A 15724-nucleotide genomic window follows, 5' to 3' on the forward strand; every position below is an offset into this window, starting at 1 on the left:
TTTATACATTCACTCTTTGATGCAAAAAAACTGAAAATGGGTCTGTTATTGAGTGTTCATGTTTTTTTGTTTTTTTTTACTTTGCAATGGGACTGCGCATGAATACGGTCCTTTAATAACAGACTACCAGCACAAAAAAGACACAATCAAAACTGTTAGATGACTTTATTAACAACTTTATATTGCAGCGGAAAGTCTTTCAGTGTTCAAGGGGATCAAGATTTTAGGTTTTAACGTAAACCTCTCCAAGTGTCTTCTCTGGTGGATTTCCCATTCTTGTGCTTTTGCATCACACAAAAATGTATTTTAAGTTGACACTTTTTAAAAAAAATTTTCGTTAACTTTGGGATTCGCTAAAAGCCCTATCACTTCCCAAAACAGAGCATATAACTTGGAGGCAATGCGAAGGTCATTAAAATCCTCTGTGAGGATGTACTGTATTTTGCGGTGATAATGGGTTGTTTTATTCAGGTCAGCCCTCTTGGTTGCGGGAAAGTTGGATCTTTTGAGACCATTTTCTGTCTTTAGCTCAACTCAATGCTAACGGGGACAGAATTCTGTTTTCACCAAGGCCCTCTCCGAATCACCCTTGCCCTCTCATTGTTTTTCATTTACTTGGAGGATTTCAGAGGGCTTTTTCTACATGCTCTCTGAACTCCTCCAAAAATATGCACATATACTTAATGTATATCTTTGTATCATCAATTTCGTATGTGTTTGTACTTCAAGCCCTCCCGCGGTGATCAACTCCAAGATCCTGACGGTGACGGTGCGACCTGAACCTCAGCCGAGTGAGCCCATGGTTGTGGTGGAGCTGTCACCGCTTTTAAATGTAAGTCCAAACAAATCCAAACCCAGCACCTATATTGGTATACATGATAACTAGACTTTTGATTACCAGTGGGGATATTTTCTCTCCAACCCAACTTACAAGAAAACTTACAAGAAAGCTGACATATTTTCTCATTTATATGAAAGTGCAAGGAAAATGCTAATAACTCCATAAGGAGCACTTTCTAATGCAAGGGTATGCAATTTTACTTTTTACTTTGCTCTTGTAGACTAAGCATCTTTTGGGTTTGAAAATAATTGTGAGGCTTTAATGGAATCGTGTCGTCCCGGCTGACCTCGTGTTGCTCGACTTCTGAGGAAATAAAAAGTGCTGCATGACACAAACCGCTATGGTGCTAACCGAATAGTGTGTGCAAACACAGACCTTTCTGACTTTTTTATATGGTAGACTTTGAGTGTCTGTTTTGTTAATATGAAAGCACAATATTCATGGAAATAATTACGTATGAGTATAATGGGAAACGTGCTTTTGAATGTTGATAGGGTGATTGTTTTATTGGCTGTTGTACTATGTAAAGGAAGGTGTTGATTATTCTCCCTAGTCCCATTATCCGGTTTCACCTCTTTGCACATGCATTCTAATATCTCTATTAAATCTGATTGACACGGTCAAAATATATGACAGGATTTTGTGAAAATGATCTTCAGTCTCCATCCCTGCTGCTCTCCAGCTTTGTAACACTCTATGTTTACATCCCATAATATTTTTCTGTCTTTCTATTATCTTTTTTGTTGTTTTGTTGGTTTTCTTGACGGGGTATTCTCCGTCCAAAGCAAAATGTCTTAATGCTGATCCTTGCATGCTGCACTACTCTGCAAACTGAAGGCTCCCGCTGAGTACAAGCACTTCTCTGGCACACACTGCAGCTTAGGGTTTGGCCAATCTTGGCACCGCAGATGGCGCTGTACACATAACCACTTGTAAAGTCAGTATTATCCTTCTCTAAAGAGTGCTTCTGAGTTCTAGTATTTTATTTCCCAACCATTTGAGAGTTAGCAAGAGATTCATCCAAACAGAAGCCGTGCGGCAGATGATTAAAAAGGTCGTTCTTGATACTGCAGTGCTGTGCTTGTTGCACCAGCCATAGCTTTGACCACAAAACTCATTCATTGTGCCATTGGGAACATTTCTTCAGAAAGTCTGTATCAATAAAAACAAAAAGTGGTATTTCTACATAGAATTCATGTGATTAAAAAAAAACACATTTTGTTGATTTGTTTAACCTTTCAATAAACGGGCAACAAAAACAAAACCTGTGATTTACACATTAAAATAACCTGAATCCTGTTTTGTTCTCTTGAGCCGAATCATGTTTCATCTCATCTTCTGAGATGCATTTATTGGCAAAACATAGGTGAACTTGCCCTTACCAACTGAAGCAACCCCAGATGATAAAATCTAACCTCAGAGTTTTGTGGGCATAATGGTCCACCTTGTTTTATTTAAGTCATCTGACCATCTCTTTTCCATTGCATCACTCACAATCGCAATCTTTACTCTTCTTGGGGAACTACCATTTTCCCTCCCAATCACGCTCATTCATAAGTCTCTTTTTAAGGCTGCCCTGCGGTTCAGGTTGAGCTTTGATGTTTCTTTCATGCAAGCATTGATGTTTTTACTCCCTTAAGTAAACACTGGGATGAGGTTTGAAATTAACCTTTTGATTAACATCCCCTGAAGATTTAGGGAATCTCTGATTGCAATCATCCAAAGAACCTTTTTCTGGATGATTAAGACGAACCACTGCCTGTTGAACACGTGTGATAAGTTTTAACCCAAATGTGGTGATCTGAAGGCCTTGTTTATATTCGCGTGCATGTTTATCTGATTTTTAGACCACAAAATTGTGGTTTAAAAACCACAATTATGATAAGGAATAAATGTTTTTAATGAGCTCCAGGGGGAATTAAGTGGTCATTTGGGGAATCAGACGGTATTCACAGAGTGGATCGATGTTTCATAGCTTTCTAGTTGAAGCTCATTGACCACAGTAGTCATTTAAGCAAAAGGAAAAGCATTGCTTAATTGAGGTGCTAAATTCAGGTTTTGGAAGAGACAATCATCAAGCCTGCCTGTACGCTGATTTTTCATTGTTTGGTTGCATAGCCATCATTAAAATTATAATTTGCCATTTTCCAAGCTTTCCAGGGAACAGATGAGAAAAACTCAGATCATTTTACAAAGAGTATGTGTGAGCCATTCAAAACAAAACACGAGTTTCTACCTAAAGCAGGGTGCCATTAAAATGTTAAATGTTTAATCAATTTTTGGGGCTCCACTTTTACACGTTTAGTGAGATGACCTGCAGAAAAGAAACTTGCATTTTAAAATAATTTACGTTATTATTGCTTCAGAGGCAGTAAATGTTGGCTTTAACACACACACACACACACACACACAAAACAATGATGAAATAACTTGGATAAAATATTTTAGCTCTACCAATTTCACCTTTCAACTTCATCAAACAGCTTAGTCAACGACAACAACAGCAAAAAAAACCTTGGACTGATGCTTGAGTTTATGTGTAAAATAAACCTCCCTCTTTTTTTCTGCCTCTATGGTTGGTTCCTGTTATAGGGTGACAACATTTTTCACTAAAGCATAATGATGTGACCTTGAACAAAAATAATGTGATAGTGACAGAAAACACGTTGATTCTAATTTCTTTTCCTCCATTACGTGCATCTGAATCTAATCAGACGTATGCATAACAGCTATGACAAATTGGATTTGGTCTTAACAGCTCTAAGCTCTTCAACAACCTAATATGAGCTTGATTTCATTCTGCATTGTCTTTGGCATCGATTTCATATTTATTTTGGAGTTTTCAAACTTTGCAAGAATTGTTTGTTTTTGTCTGCTGTTGCAGCAGAGCTCCCTTCAGTAGCTGCCACCCTGGCCAACCGTCTACACGGCCTATTCCAAGAATCTGCTCCGCCATTGTGCGCATTTTTGATTCAGTTTGTTTTGCTTTCATATTCACATTCAACCTTCCTATATAAAACACAACCAGGGAGATGCGCACACACACCATGATTTTGTCCCTTGTTACACAAGAATATACTTTGGGTCTGACCTTAGCCAATCTAGAAACATCCAGCTGCCTGAGCTGTAGCAAAGCAACAGCTGCCCTGTGCTTCACTCTCCAAGGCGAGTGTGCAGGGTCATGTCTTTACTGAGAGGCCATCTGCTTCAGTCAGACTCCATGTCTTTATCCCCATTGACCTGATTTCTGTGTGTCTTTAATGTTGAGGAGGATGCACGAGGCCCCAAACCTCAACATCCCCAAAGCAGACCAGTTCAACATATGCCAAGTGCCAGAGTCCACCTGCTCCATCGTTCATACTTGTATTTTTATTTAGGAAATGATTCCTCGTTCAGCTTTAAAGACCCGGGCCTTCCTTATAAATTCAGATCATGCATAAGGTGACTTTGATCCGTAAAACAGCATCCGCCTGATTGCCCCATTTCTTTCTTTTTTTTTTCTTGGCATCTCTAATATTTCAAATGAAGTTGAAGGCTTTTAAGAATCCCTGAACGCGCGTGTGCTCGTATTCTGTTGCATTAGGTTATTTCATCTGATTAGCTTACCATATCCATAACCAATATTCATCACCACATGAGCTATTGGGTACCTTAAGAAGTGTCAGTCCCCTTCAAGAATAAAAGAGAAGACTTCAAAGGCAGATGCTATTATCGCCATCGAGCCACACTGTGTGCTTCCTTTAAGAGACATCATTTGAGAAGATTATGTCACTATACGAGGTAGAAGCATTAAAGAGAAGCCATACATTGCAGAAATGCAAAAATGTCAGTCGTCCTGTAGCGAACACGAAGCCTGATGATTGATAGCTGCATGCTAAAGGAGCTCGCCGTGCTAATGCATGCCCAGGGACATCTAACGTTGGTGACGGCTGTCTGTGTGTAAGGCAGAACAAAGCACTTTTCATCTATCAATCGTCGTCATCTGCTCTCTGAGCCCGTGTACATGGACCTTACATCATCTCGTCCTCTCAAGTCCAGTCATGGATGAACTGATTCGTGGTAGAACACTCCTGAACTGCTTGAAGAAGGACAAATGACCTTGTCTTTCTCAGAATAAATCATCATATTACTGTCTCCTCCTGTGTGCACCACCTCTGTTACGTCCTTTGGCTTAGTTAAAACAAACTGAATGTGACTGATAAAAGAACTTTTTTCTACTTCCTCTCCATATTTTGTCAACAGTTTTTTTTTTATGCTGACATTAACTATTAACATAAATGTTTAAGTTTTCCCACAAGTCCAAAGTTAGGTTCAGGTCAGAACATGAAATTGCTTTGATCTCAGTGTATGGTGATGAAGCTGTGGGCAACCTTTGGTGGTAAAAACAAACTCATTACATTTTTGAACACCCTTCCATTAACCATTCTATTGTAGCTTTGTGAAATGTTTAAGATTGGTGTACTGCTGGAATGAAGTCTACTTTAAAATGATTTCTTGGAAAATTCCATTGTAAATATTCATCATCCCATGAACTATGAGCCTTTTCGGTCCTCAATGAAGACAATCCTCCCCACTGTGGGGTGGCAAGGTGTTACTTTAACTAATTAAACCTAGCTTTATGCAGTGGAAAGTACTTTTACTTTTTTTGTTAATAATTTTCCAACAGCTTGGAAACTATGTTATCCCTTTTCTTCTGTCAAAATTATGCACTACTTTCGGTTGGTGTATCACAGTGAATGTTAATGTTTTCCAAGACACTAAATGGAAAAGCTGCATGTCTGTTGAATTCTTGCTGTAAGCTTGTTTGCCATAAGGGGGAGCTCAAAGGCAAATTGCTTAATGCTTAGGACTTAGGAAGGCTCTCCACACAAAAAAATAGGAATCCATTTTCCTCTTCTTGCACCACTGTGCAGATTTCAATAGTGTACACTCATCTGCAGCTATTAACAAACTTTTACTAGCTATGTCAATCATGAATCAGAGTCCCACAATGTATTCTGCTTCTGAAGCCCAAGTAAAACGTTGCTCTAAAATTTCAAGGCTTGAAATCCTTCAACTAAATGAGAAAAAGTTCACTCTCTGGTTGAAAGAATAGAGATGACTTTGAACTAATCAGTGCAGGAACTACTTAAGATTGCTGGTGGAACAGATTGTGATGAGTCAGTTAAAGATATCAATCTCCTGATTGATTCACTGATTGAGTCATATGGAGTCTTCCTTTGCCACCTACTTCGATTACCACATGATTTATGCACCACTTGGACTCCAGCCTATTGGCTTCTGGCATCAGCTAGTCAATGGATGTACTGGCAAGCTGATATCAGAACATGTTTAGTCCAATCTGAAGCTCCGTTTGAGTTTTCCCAGTCAGATTGCGAGATGTTTCAGACTCTTTATACGCATCAAATAAATCCTTGCTTCGCAATTTCTTTTTCCCCCAACAGCTTTGTCATTGTCAAAGTTTGCTGGACTATGCCCTAGTCTGTATGTACCTAAAAGATGACGCTTTTATTCTAAAGTGCAGTTATTCTTAGTGCTCATGTCCATGAAATGTACTCTTTTATTGCTTCCAGTGTCTCGAGTCTGCGTCACACACCTCCTCTCTTTCTGCAGCCGCATCAGTAGCAGCTATTTGCCGCTCTGTCCTATTAAAGAATGACTCTTTCACCATGTCTTGCACTCACCGTCTGTCACAATCCTTCTCTTTCATTGTCTGTTTGCTTCTCTCCATTGCCCATGCAGCATCACTCTTTGTCCTTTTGGCAAGAAGCTACTCTGTCTTCTCCCTCTGCCGCCTCCTTTCCACTGGCAATAACAGCTTATCTCCCCCCCCCCCCCTCTGCACCCCCACCCTACCCTGTCCTCCCTCTTCTCTATCTTGCAGGGTACATCAGATCCTCAGTGCGTTGTCTGGAACTATGGCAACACGTAAGTTGCTTTGAATGAATGGTGCTGCAGATATACGAGATGTCTTGTCAGTATGTTTTGCTGATTCTTATCGTGTGTGCAGTCTCATGTCCAGTCATACATCATTTAATAGTAAACATACAGGAAACCCTCACTGGTACAGCTAATTAAATTACAAGAAAAAAGAAAACACTATTTCCTTTTTGCTGCCAGGAGTTCAAAGGTAGCACCACCTTTTAGTCCTGTCTTTTTTTCAGTGTTTACCTTTTCCCACACCGGTTTAATTTGCAGGTCTTTATTCTGCTCTGAGTGTTGCTTTAATTCGAGTAGCTAACTTGTTTTCAATCACTTTCCTGAAGTGCTAGTATGTTCCTAATGGCTTTTTTCCTAATTATCTAAGTAGGACACAGACAGTTTGATTTCATTTGCTTTGAATAGTGGACCCGTGCAAGTGAACAACGTAATGTAAACCAGCACAATTGATCAGGCTGTTATCACCATTAACCCACATAGAGGCCGTCCAATTTGTCATTGACAGGAATAAACTTGTTCAGAAACATTTGACAAGGCCTTGGTTCCAAGAATAGGCTTAGCTCAGGTGGAGTACAGGGGGAGTACATTAGCTAAATTATTATTTTGCCTAACATGGCATCCTGAGCCTACTCTGTGAAGTACTGGTGATCTGTACAGGGTGTGCTCTGCTTGCCTATTGACTACTGGAGAGAAGCACCTGCCTCCATTGCAACCCTGAAAAAATATTAGGTGGGTGTAGAAATGGCCTCATAACTACCACGAAGTTACCCTGTAGAGATGTAAGGTATTGGAACAATTGGTAGAATAAATGTCTTCATCAACAGATGTGAAAAGATTTTTCACTGACCAGTGAGTTCACATGTTGCAAAGCCTGATTAAAAGTTTACATATATTACCCAAAAAGAATGAACATTCTTTTTTTTTTTTGTACCCCTCCAGGGGGTCTTTTGTGGGCTCTAGTGTCCCTTAAATGACAGTGGGCTGACAGGAAACGGGGAAGGAGAGGGGGGAAGACATGCGGCAAATATCGTCTGGTCCGGGAGTCGAACCCGCGACGGCCGCGTCGAGGACTCAAGGCCTCCAAATATGGGTCGCACTAACCACTACTCCACCACGGCACGCCCAAGAATGAACATTCTTTCTGCTGATTTATGTTCCTAAATTTCAAACTAAACTTACAGAGACAAAAGAAACCTTGTTTTAATTTCAGCTCGTGCTTAACTTTACAACCATCAACCACAGTTGGTGGATATAAGAATTGGGGACACAAGCATTCTACGTACAGAGTTAATAAAATGTCTACTTTGACAGAGCATTTCACCCTGTCTCTAAGACTGAATGTAGCTCACCTAGGGAGCAAGCTTATTTCAGCCACTTGTGCTTGGCATCTTCATTCTTTCGGTCATGATCTATGTCTCATGACCACAGGTACGAGTCGGAGCTTGCGTTGTGGTCAAGAATACTTGAGGAAATGACTGAGACTAAAGAATACCAAGAGATAGACAAAATCAGGTCAAGACTGCAGGGGAGGTAGAACAAGACCAAAACGATGCAATACTAATTCAAAGACTCTTGCTTTAAACATAAAAAATATAGTTGTTGTTACAACCATAGAAATATTCATCAATGCCAAAGGCAATTATTAAGAAAATTTGTATTTTAGATCAAAATTACCAACAATTCTTTAGACTGTTATTACTCATGAAAACCAGGCTGATAAGGCTTAGGTATTAAAATAACAATAGATAAAGGAATAACTTCAGCTTGGCATTTTATATGCATATGGAATAATGACAACTTCTTTCTAAATGATAAAAGTATATAAACAAAAAATATAATTCAACCTTCCAGTAAAATATTTTATTCAACAAACTGACCACGATGTAAGGTCAGAAGAGTTTACTTGATAGAATTTGTGACCAGCGATTGGTCAGCTGCTGACAAACCCACTGCACTGATTGACAGGTGGCATCATGTCAGTTGTGTAAAAAGTGCACTTAACATTATGAGCAGTAGCATTTTGTTTTACTTTTCTGTTTTATGCTATTTTAAATTACTTCCACAATGCAGAAAATAGCTTTGGTATTCCAGTTTATGCTTTACAGAGAAGTGAAATGTTTATCACTGCGGAAAAGAAGAAGTTAAATTATATCTGCATATTAAGTTAACAAATACACAATTAAGTCCACAATTATTTATTCTCCTGGCATATTCATACTTCAAACTGTATTTTTACTTGAACATGTGTTTTCATAGCCAGTAACTAATTGTTGTAATGCCAATTAAAACTTTTCCACTGATAATTAGGAAGAAAAATATCTTTGCCAAGATGAACATTTTTATTGTAAATACAAACCCTTATTGTTTTCTTGAATGATAGCCTATCCCATCTACGATGAACTTCTTGCATGAATTACAATGACTTTAAATTGTCTATCTGTCCCGGTTATGAAATAGTTCTTCACTGTAGCTCCGTCTACAGACATTGGTCATGAGGCACACAGAACATTGTTTTAAGCTTTCTTTTTTAAAACTATCTGTGATTAATGCCCCTGCAAAACAAACACACCACTCATCCACCATTGAGACTGTTGTACTTTCAGAAGGGGAGAGGATCCTGCAAGCTATCTAAAGAAGCATTAAAATAGGACTTTTGAAACTCAGACCACATTTTTAACTGTTGTAAATGTTTGAAGTTGTAAACATAACACTTTCCTAATACTTGATAGGGATTTTCAGGTTAGCATAGTTTTAGATATTGGGTATTGATCAGATCAGCTAATGAGAACATCTTGGCATTAACTAACTAGTGGCTAGCTGTACTCTTCTTTTTTTCAGGATTTTATGTGTCTCTATGGCATAGCTATTCGTCTTTTTCTCTTGTTCCCTATTAAACTGTTGAAAGTCTTTCTGAATGATAGTAGGTTTCCTTTTTTTTTTTACTTTGAAACAGCTTTACTTGGATCATCAACACATTGGTGTAACACTGGTTCCTTTTGTTTTGCTCCTATACAGTATAGCAACATTTAAAGAAGTTCTTTGTGTAGGTTTACAGGAAAGTCACTGCAAAAAAAACATAATCCTGCATGTATTGTAACACTATAATTGCAAAGTTGCCATGATATCAGTGTGAACAATTCTGCTTGAACACTCGTATGCACAGGCCACACGTCATGGATGAAATACTGCTCCAGGGTTTTCCATGTTGCTCCTTAGTTCATGCCACATTATCAACCAATAAAGCACCCACAGAGGTTTTGTGCATGTCCAGAATAATTGGCAAGCTTCATTACTCATAATGGGGATCACAGCCCAAGAACTTCCAAAGACCCTGCCGAAATCATCCATATTCTGAGTGATTTTTTTATTTTTTTTTTTATGGTGTGGTGATGAAATAGGCTTCTGTGAAGAGGACTTAACCAGGTAAAGCCATTTGTGGTTTGTATTAGAAAAAGAGATAAGTCTTTTCATTGGATCATCAGTTGAATAAGTGAGTTTTGGTGTATTTAAGATGGCAAAAAAGAAAAAAATGCAAAGCAATTACATTAATTGCCGGATCGTGTTTTAATAATTTAACATTGTAAGTAAAACTAACATTGGGCTCTGTAAGTGAGTCAGTGTTGCCATGAGCAACAGTGCTTTTTTGTAATTTGTATGCTGGTCATGTTAATTAAAAGTGGTATCATGATGAAGTTATTTTCTTCCAAAATATGCTTGTCAGTGGCAATGATGTGTTCAGGAAGATAATTTTGTGTGAAAGATTTGACAAATGATACTTTTGAAATAGCAAATAGGTTTAATGAGAACAGAATCTGTTAGGAGGGGGGTTAGACACTGAAGAGCTTCTCTGTTTACTGTGACAACACTGACTTATGCTAGAAAAACTTTGGTCAGTGCCGTCTTCTCCATTGATAAGTTTTCACAAACACTTTCTTGTGATGTGGCCCCCACACACACACACACAATGTAAGTTCAGGTTTTTCTAGAGAGGATAAGACATTGCAACTTATCAAGCTACCCCTCTCCATCAAGGTAACAGAGGAACAATGCCAGGCAAAGTCAATTAACTAGCTTGCAGATTACAGCTGCAATCAAATTAAATGTGCAGACATGACGAGGGCAGAGAGCCAAACGGAATATAAAGTGGCAACAAGGCAGTGATGTCTATCCACATATCACAGCTGGAGGCATGGGGAAAAGAGCCAAACGTAAGCTTGACAGAATTGATGGGGCGAGCACACAAACTAAACACAAGCCGACTTTATGTGAGTGGATTTCTCCTACGTCCTGTTACCTTTTCAAGAATTTCTAGCAAAACCTGGTCACACGTACTAATTGGACACGTGAGCTCATTACATGCGAATGCGGGGAAATGAGACTTTGCGAAGGGACACAAATACTCCACGCGTTTTGTTTTTTTTTCCTGTGTCGGGCGGGAGATCTTGTCTGGAGCTTGGCATGAGGCGCAAAGTTGACGCAGACAGAGAACACGTTGTACAAAGCAGCCGTTTGTTTGCTGGAAGATATCACTGCTCTCAGCTTGGATGCCTTTCTGACCGAGCCAAGGGCTTTGAGGTTGAGCAGGAGGCAGACAAGAGGTGGAGAATGCACAGATAGCAGCACAGGGGGAGGGCAAACATGGCAGCCTCTCAACCAAACCACTGCAAAATAAAAAAAACACTGCTCAAAAAGAAAGGAAAACCTTTACCATTTTATGACTTCTGCATGGAGACTGTTCACAGTTCAGTAAATTAGAATATCATTGAAAAGTTCATTTATTTCAGTGATTTAATTCAAAAGGGGAATCTCGTATAGATTCATTACACATGAAGTGATATATTTTAAGTGTTCTATTAATTTTGATGATTATGGCTTGACCCTAATGAAAACCTAAAATTGAGTTATTCAGAAAATTACAATATTACTCATTGCCAATGAAATGAATTTTTCATTCAAAGTTTTTTTTTTTCCGTTTTTTTTTTTTTTTTTTTTTTACCATGCTATGCCCTATACACTCAAGACGAAAACTGCTGACTTGACAGTTGTCCAGTAGACAGTCACTGACACTCTCCACTAGGAAGTTACATTAAAGAAGACAGTTGCATAAAAAGTTGCTGTTCGCAGACTGCTGAAGCCAGGTATATTAAAAGAAAGCTAAGTGAAGGAAAAAGGTGCATATTCAAAAAGGTAAAACACAGAATTGGGAGTTGTGATGGTCCAGCTCTTGTCAATAATGTAACTTGTTTGGTTCAGTGCTCTTAGGCTCCAAAATGGCTCTTCATTTAGTACCACTACAACCTTTCAAATCTAAAACTTGGCAATTATCCATTATTTGTGTATTTTTATTTTTTCAGCATTTCATAAGTTTTTATTTTGCTTTTCTCTCATTACTAAACCACAGCACAGTGACGATTTCTTAATATTTTATTGAATGCTTTCAGTTTAAAAGCCTGTTCCTGCCTTTGTTCCTGTGCACCTTCCCTGTACCTCTACACTTGCTGCCTTACAAGTACCCTTTTCTTCTTTTCACATAGTGGTGTAGTTTTAGTTTGTCTTTCCATGGTGTGCCTATAAATATAAAGCACTACCATTGCCTACACGAATTCTGAACTAGAATCCCCACTGGGATTTTGCTCTTCTTGTTCCCCCACAAAAAGTCCGATTTTAGAGTCAGTGCATTTGTGAGCAACACATCACTACTTGAGAGGACTGAAGAGCAAAGTTCATTCAGGAATTTGTGGGAGATCCACAGACTGTGAATTGCAGCAGAAGTTGTCAGCGATTCAAGAATCACCAGATATATCCAGAGCAATACGACAACAAGAAATTTCAAATTTCTTATGTTAGATCACTAGAAAACCAAGCACTACATTTACATTTTTTCTATCCGAGCTAAGAATATAAAGTCTACACTTTTCCTTAGTGACCTTCATAAAATGCCTGCTTAATTTGAAATTTGCCTACACTGCCAGAAGTGGTTTATTTCACCATTTACCTGGTTTACTTCACCATAGTATCCCTGGCCATTGCCTTCCTGTGCCATTCTGTTCTATTCTCAGCTCCCGTAAGTGCTTTCTCTCATTGAGGTTGAGTTTCTTCGAAAGAATTTCCACCCAAACAATCAGCAAACAGGAGACGGAGTTGTGAATGGTTGCAGTTTGACAATGGACACAATAGAAATGAACGGAACCATTCAATCCATTTTGGCCACACTTCAAATATTGAGCAATTAAAGCTAAAGCAAGAGGAATGTTTAAGACATTTCATTGCTGGCAAAGATGCTGTTCGGCTTGGCACTTTTCTCTTCGCAGTGGGGGGATGGCTGTTTACAGCATGCGCAATTTCCGGTAAGCTGTATAGCGTAGCTTCCTTCACGATCAGGGTGACACAGTCCACATGTCATGGCCAAAACTTACCGATTTGGTTTTTACTCTTGCATAGTCACATTTAAATTTTCTGACAATTTTTTATTTATTTATTTATTTATTTTAATTAGCTCTAAGCTACTACAATCACAGCAAAGACAAAAAGAACAACATGAACTATCAATAGATACCTACGTCTGTAAACCAACAGGATTAAGAGGGTTGTAACAAAAATCTTCTGGGTATGTTGAATCAGTGTAAAATGAAGTTTCACTTATGGTATTGAATTAACGCAAGAGGTTGACTTTTCGAAGACATTCAGACATCCAGTATCGAGACGCACATGTTTATTGTGTTATTTGACTCTGTGGCTTAAATCTGCACAAACGATTCTTATCCATGTGGCAATTGTCTATGTTTCTCAGCTGGCTCTCAGTATTCATAAGTGTATGCTTTATTTATTTATTTTGCCCCTAACAGGCCCATATGTCGACACCATCTGGCCACCCAAATCGTTGAGCCTAACAACCCCTCCTTCCCCGGATGTGCCCATCCCTTCTACCAACTCCCAACCTGTTTTCTTCATTCTTGCAGAGGGTTGTGCTCCTTTCATAAAAATTCTTGCTGCAATGTCGATTTAAGAAATTCATCAGATTTATTGACACTAAAGCATTTTTTTTCTAATATGTTCTTGAACTAAGCCCATAAATGAGGGAAAGCAGAAATGTATGAGAGAATACAACCTAGTGACCAGCATTGGTGGTGCATTGTAAACATTTGTAATTCATATCTTTGATTTGACAATTAGACTTTGACTCAACACTCGGTAGTTTCTTCAAACTCTTCTTTCCTCACCCAGTTTCTCTCTGCTCCACTGAAATTGATGACTCACCTGATCTTAGCTGCAGATCTTATCCTTGCCTCCGGCATCTCCCCGATTTAACCGTGACTCTACCTCAGAGAAGAATATCTTGGTGGAGCCAGTACTGTGGACACACAGAGAGATAAATTCACTGTGCTGTAAATCTAAAACTCGGTGTATTAAGGATGATTTTAGACCTTTTTTAAAAGTTAATTCTATTGGCATCTAAAAATTTATTTTAAACATTTTTTCATAACTCTTGCATTAAGTTTTCCTTTCTTGTATAAGCGAAACTTTATGTTGAAATGATGTGACAACTAAAATCCATCTGCATCAAAGCAGCCAACCTTGCAGTGGCATTAAAAAGTTCATTCACTGTTTAGAGATAAACAGTGTGTATGGATAAAAGTTGCTTTTGAAAAGACTCTGAGGCTCAGCATCGTGCTGTGGTTGTCTCTGTTTGTGATAATTTTGTAAAGACCTTTCAATTGCACTTTACTGCCGGCTAGAAAGACTTGGTGTGCATTACAAGTATGAACTGTTCACACTGTCAACTTTGGCTCTGGAAGATCAACACAGTCTACTGCCAAAAAAGAATGAATAAATAACTGGCACGAATATGGTTAAAATATTTTGATGTTCACCTTACTAAAATGCACAGCAGGTGCTTTTGACCATAACCTAGAGTATGAGCAGGATAGCAATGGAGCAAAATGGCTTTCAAAGTGCTCCGTACACTGTAAGCGAATTGTGGCAAATCAAAGCCTACAGAACTATTAGATGCCATGTACGTTTTTTTTGGGATACAAGAAAAAAAATCTTTACTGTTTTACAATCAAAAACATAAACATGTGGAGTCTGCTAAATTATGTTGTCACTTATTGGGACTATTTGCTTTTGTTAGGTAAGAATAATATTTGGAGTTTCAGAAACAAACATGGCAGATAAGTTTGTGAAAAAGCATTGCTTGTCTTCTGACTCTGAGGTTAGGTAAGATGAAGAGTCTGTTATACTGCTGGACTGTTTTTCTTCCAAAGGCCCATGAAACCATGTAGGAGTGCATGTCAGCATAGACTGAAAATGTTGTGGAATTTACTAGTGACTAGAAATAGGTCATCTTTCATTGTGTATAACTGTAAATCCATAATGCAGATGAGAATCGCAGGTCTTTCAGTACCCAGTGGATGGGATCTAGATCTGTTGAAAATGAGATTTGGATCTCAAGGGAGTTTACCTGGTTAAATAGAGGAAATAAAACAATTTTAAAAATCCATCCAAAACATAAGACCCATCAGAGTTGGGGTTAGAGGTAGTGCCAGTTAAGTGGTGTTCTAATACTGACCAATTCTTGTAAAGTTAATATAAATGCATGACACACATGTGGGCTATTTTTTTTTCCTTTTGCCAAAGGGATGTTTTGTTAATTTTCATTTTAACAAAACATCCCTATGTTGTCATCTTCACAACATAACATAGTTACTTTACTGTGCTACAAAATTGCACTGGAAAATATATAACAATGACCCTTAAGTATTACCATCATATTAGTGTGAGATTAATTTTCAGGAGTGCCAATAAATTTTAGAGTAACTTTATAAATGTATCCCTTGTGTTAAAATTCCTTGCATAAGTGATTAATTCATCAGCTCAGTCGGTAGATAAGCTTGAAAGGAAGACTAGAATCTGTCTTTTAAGTCTCACCCAAAAATATTCTAC

The 15724-nt window shown here is 38.4% G+C and overlaps 1 protein-coding gene across 12 annotated transcripts in view; it reads left to right on the forward strand.

The window, feature by feature from the left end:
* The window catches only part of adgrb2 (adhesion G protein-coupled receptor B2), a 264272-nt gene that overhangs the window by 150192 nt on the left and 98356 nt on the right, over positions 1-15724 (forward strand). For all 12 annotated transcript variants that reach the window (XM_032580162.1, XM_032580165.1, XM_032580168.1 and 9 more), the window contains 2 exons: positions 730-832; positions 6726-6769. In XM_032580162.1, the coding sequence (XP_032436053.1) occupies positions 730-832; positions 6726-6769 (147 nt within the window). The remainder of the gene's footprint in view (positions 1-729; positions 833-6725; positions 6770-15724) is intronic.

This window comes from Xiphophorus hellerii, chromosome 13 (genome assembly GCF_003331165.1).
Source record: "Xiphophorus hellerii strain 12219 chromosome 13, Xiphophorus_hellerii-4.1, whole genome shotgun sequence".
Classification (NCBI taxonomy): Eukaryota; Metazoa; Chordata; class Actinopteri; order Cyprinodontiformes; family Poeciliidae; genus Xiphophorus; species Xiphophorus hellerii.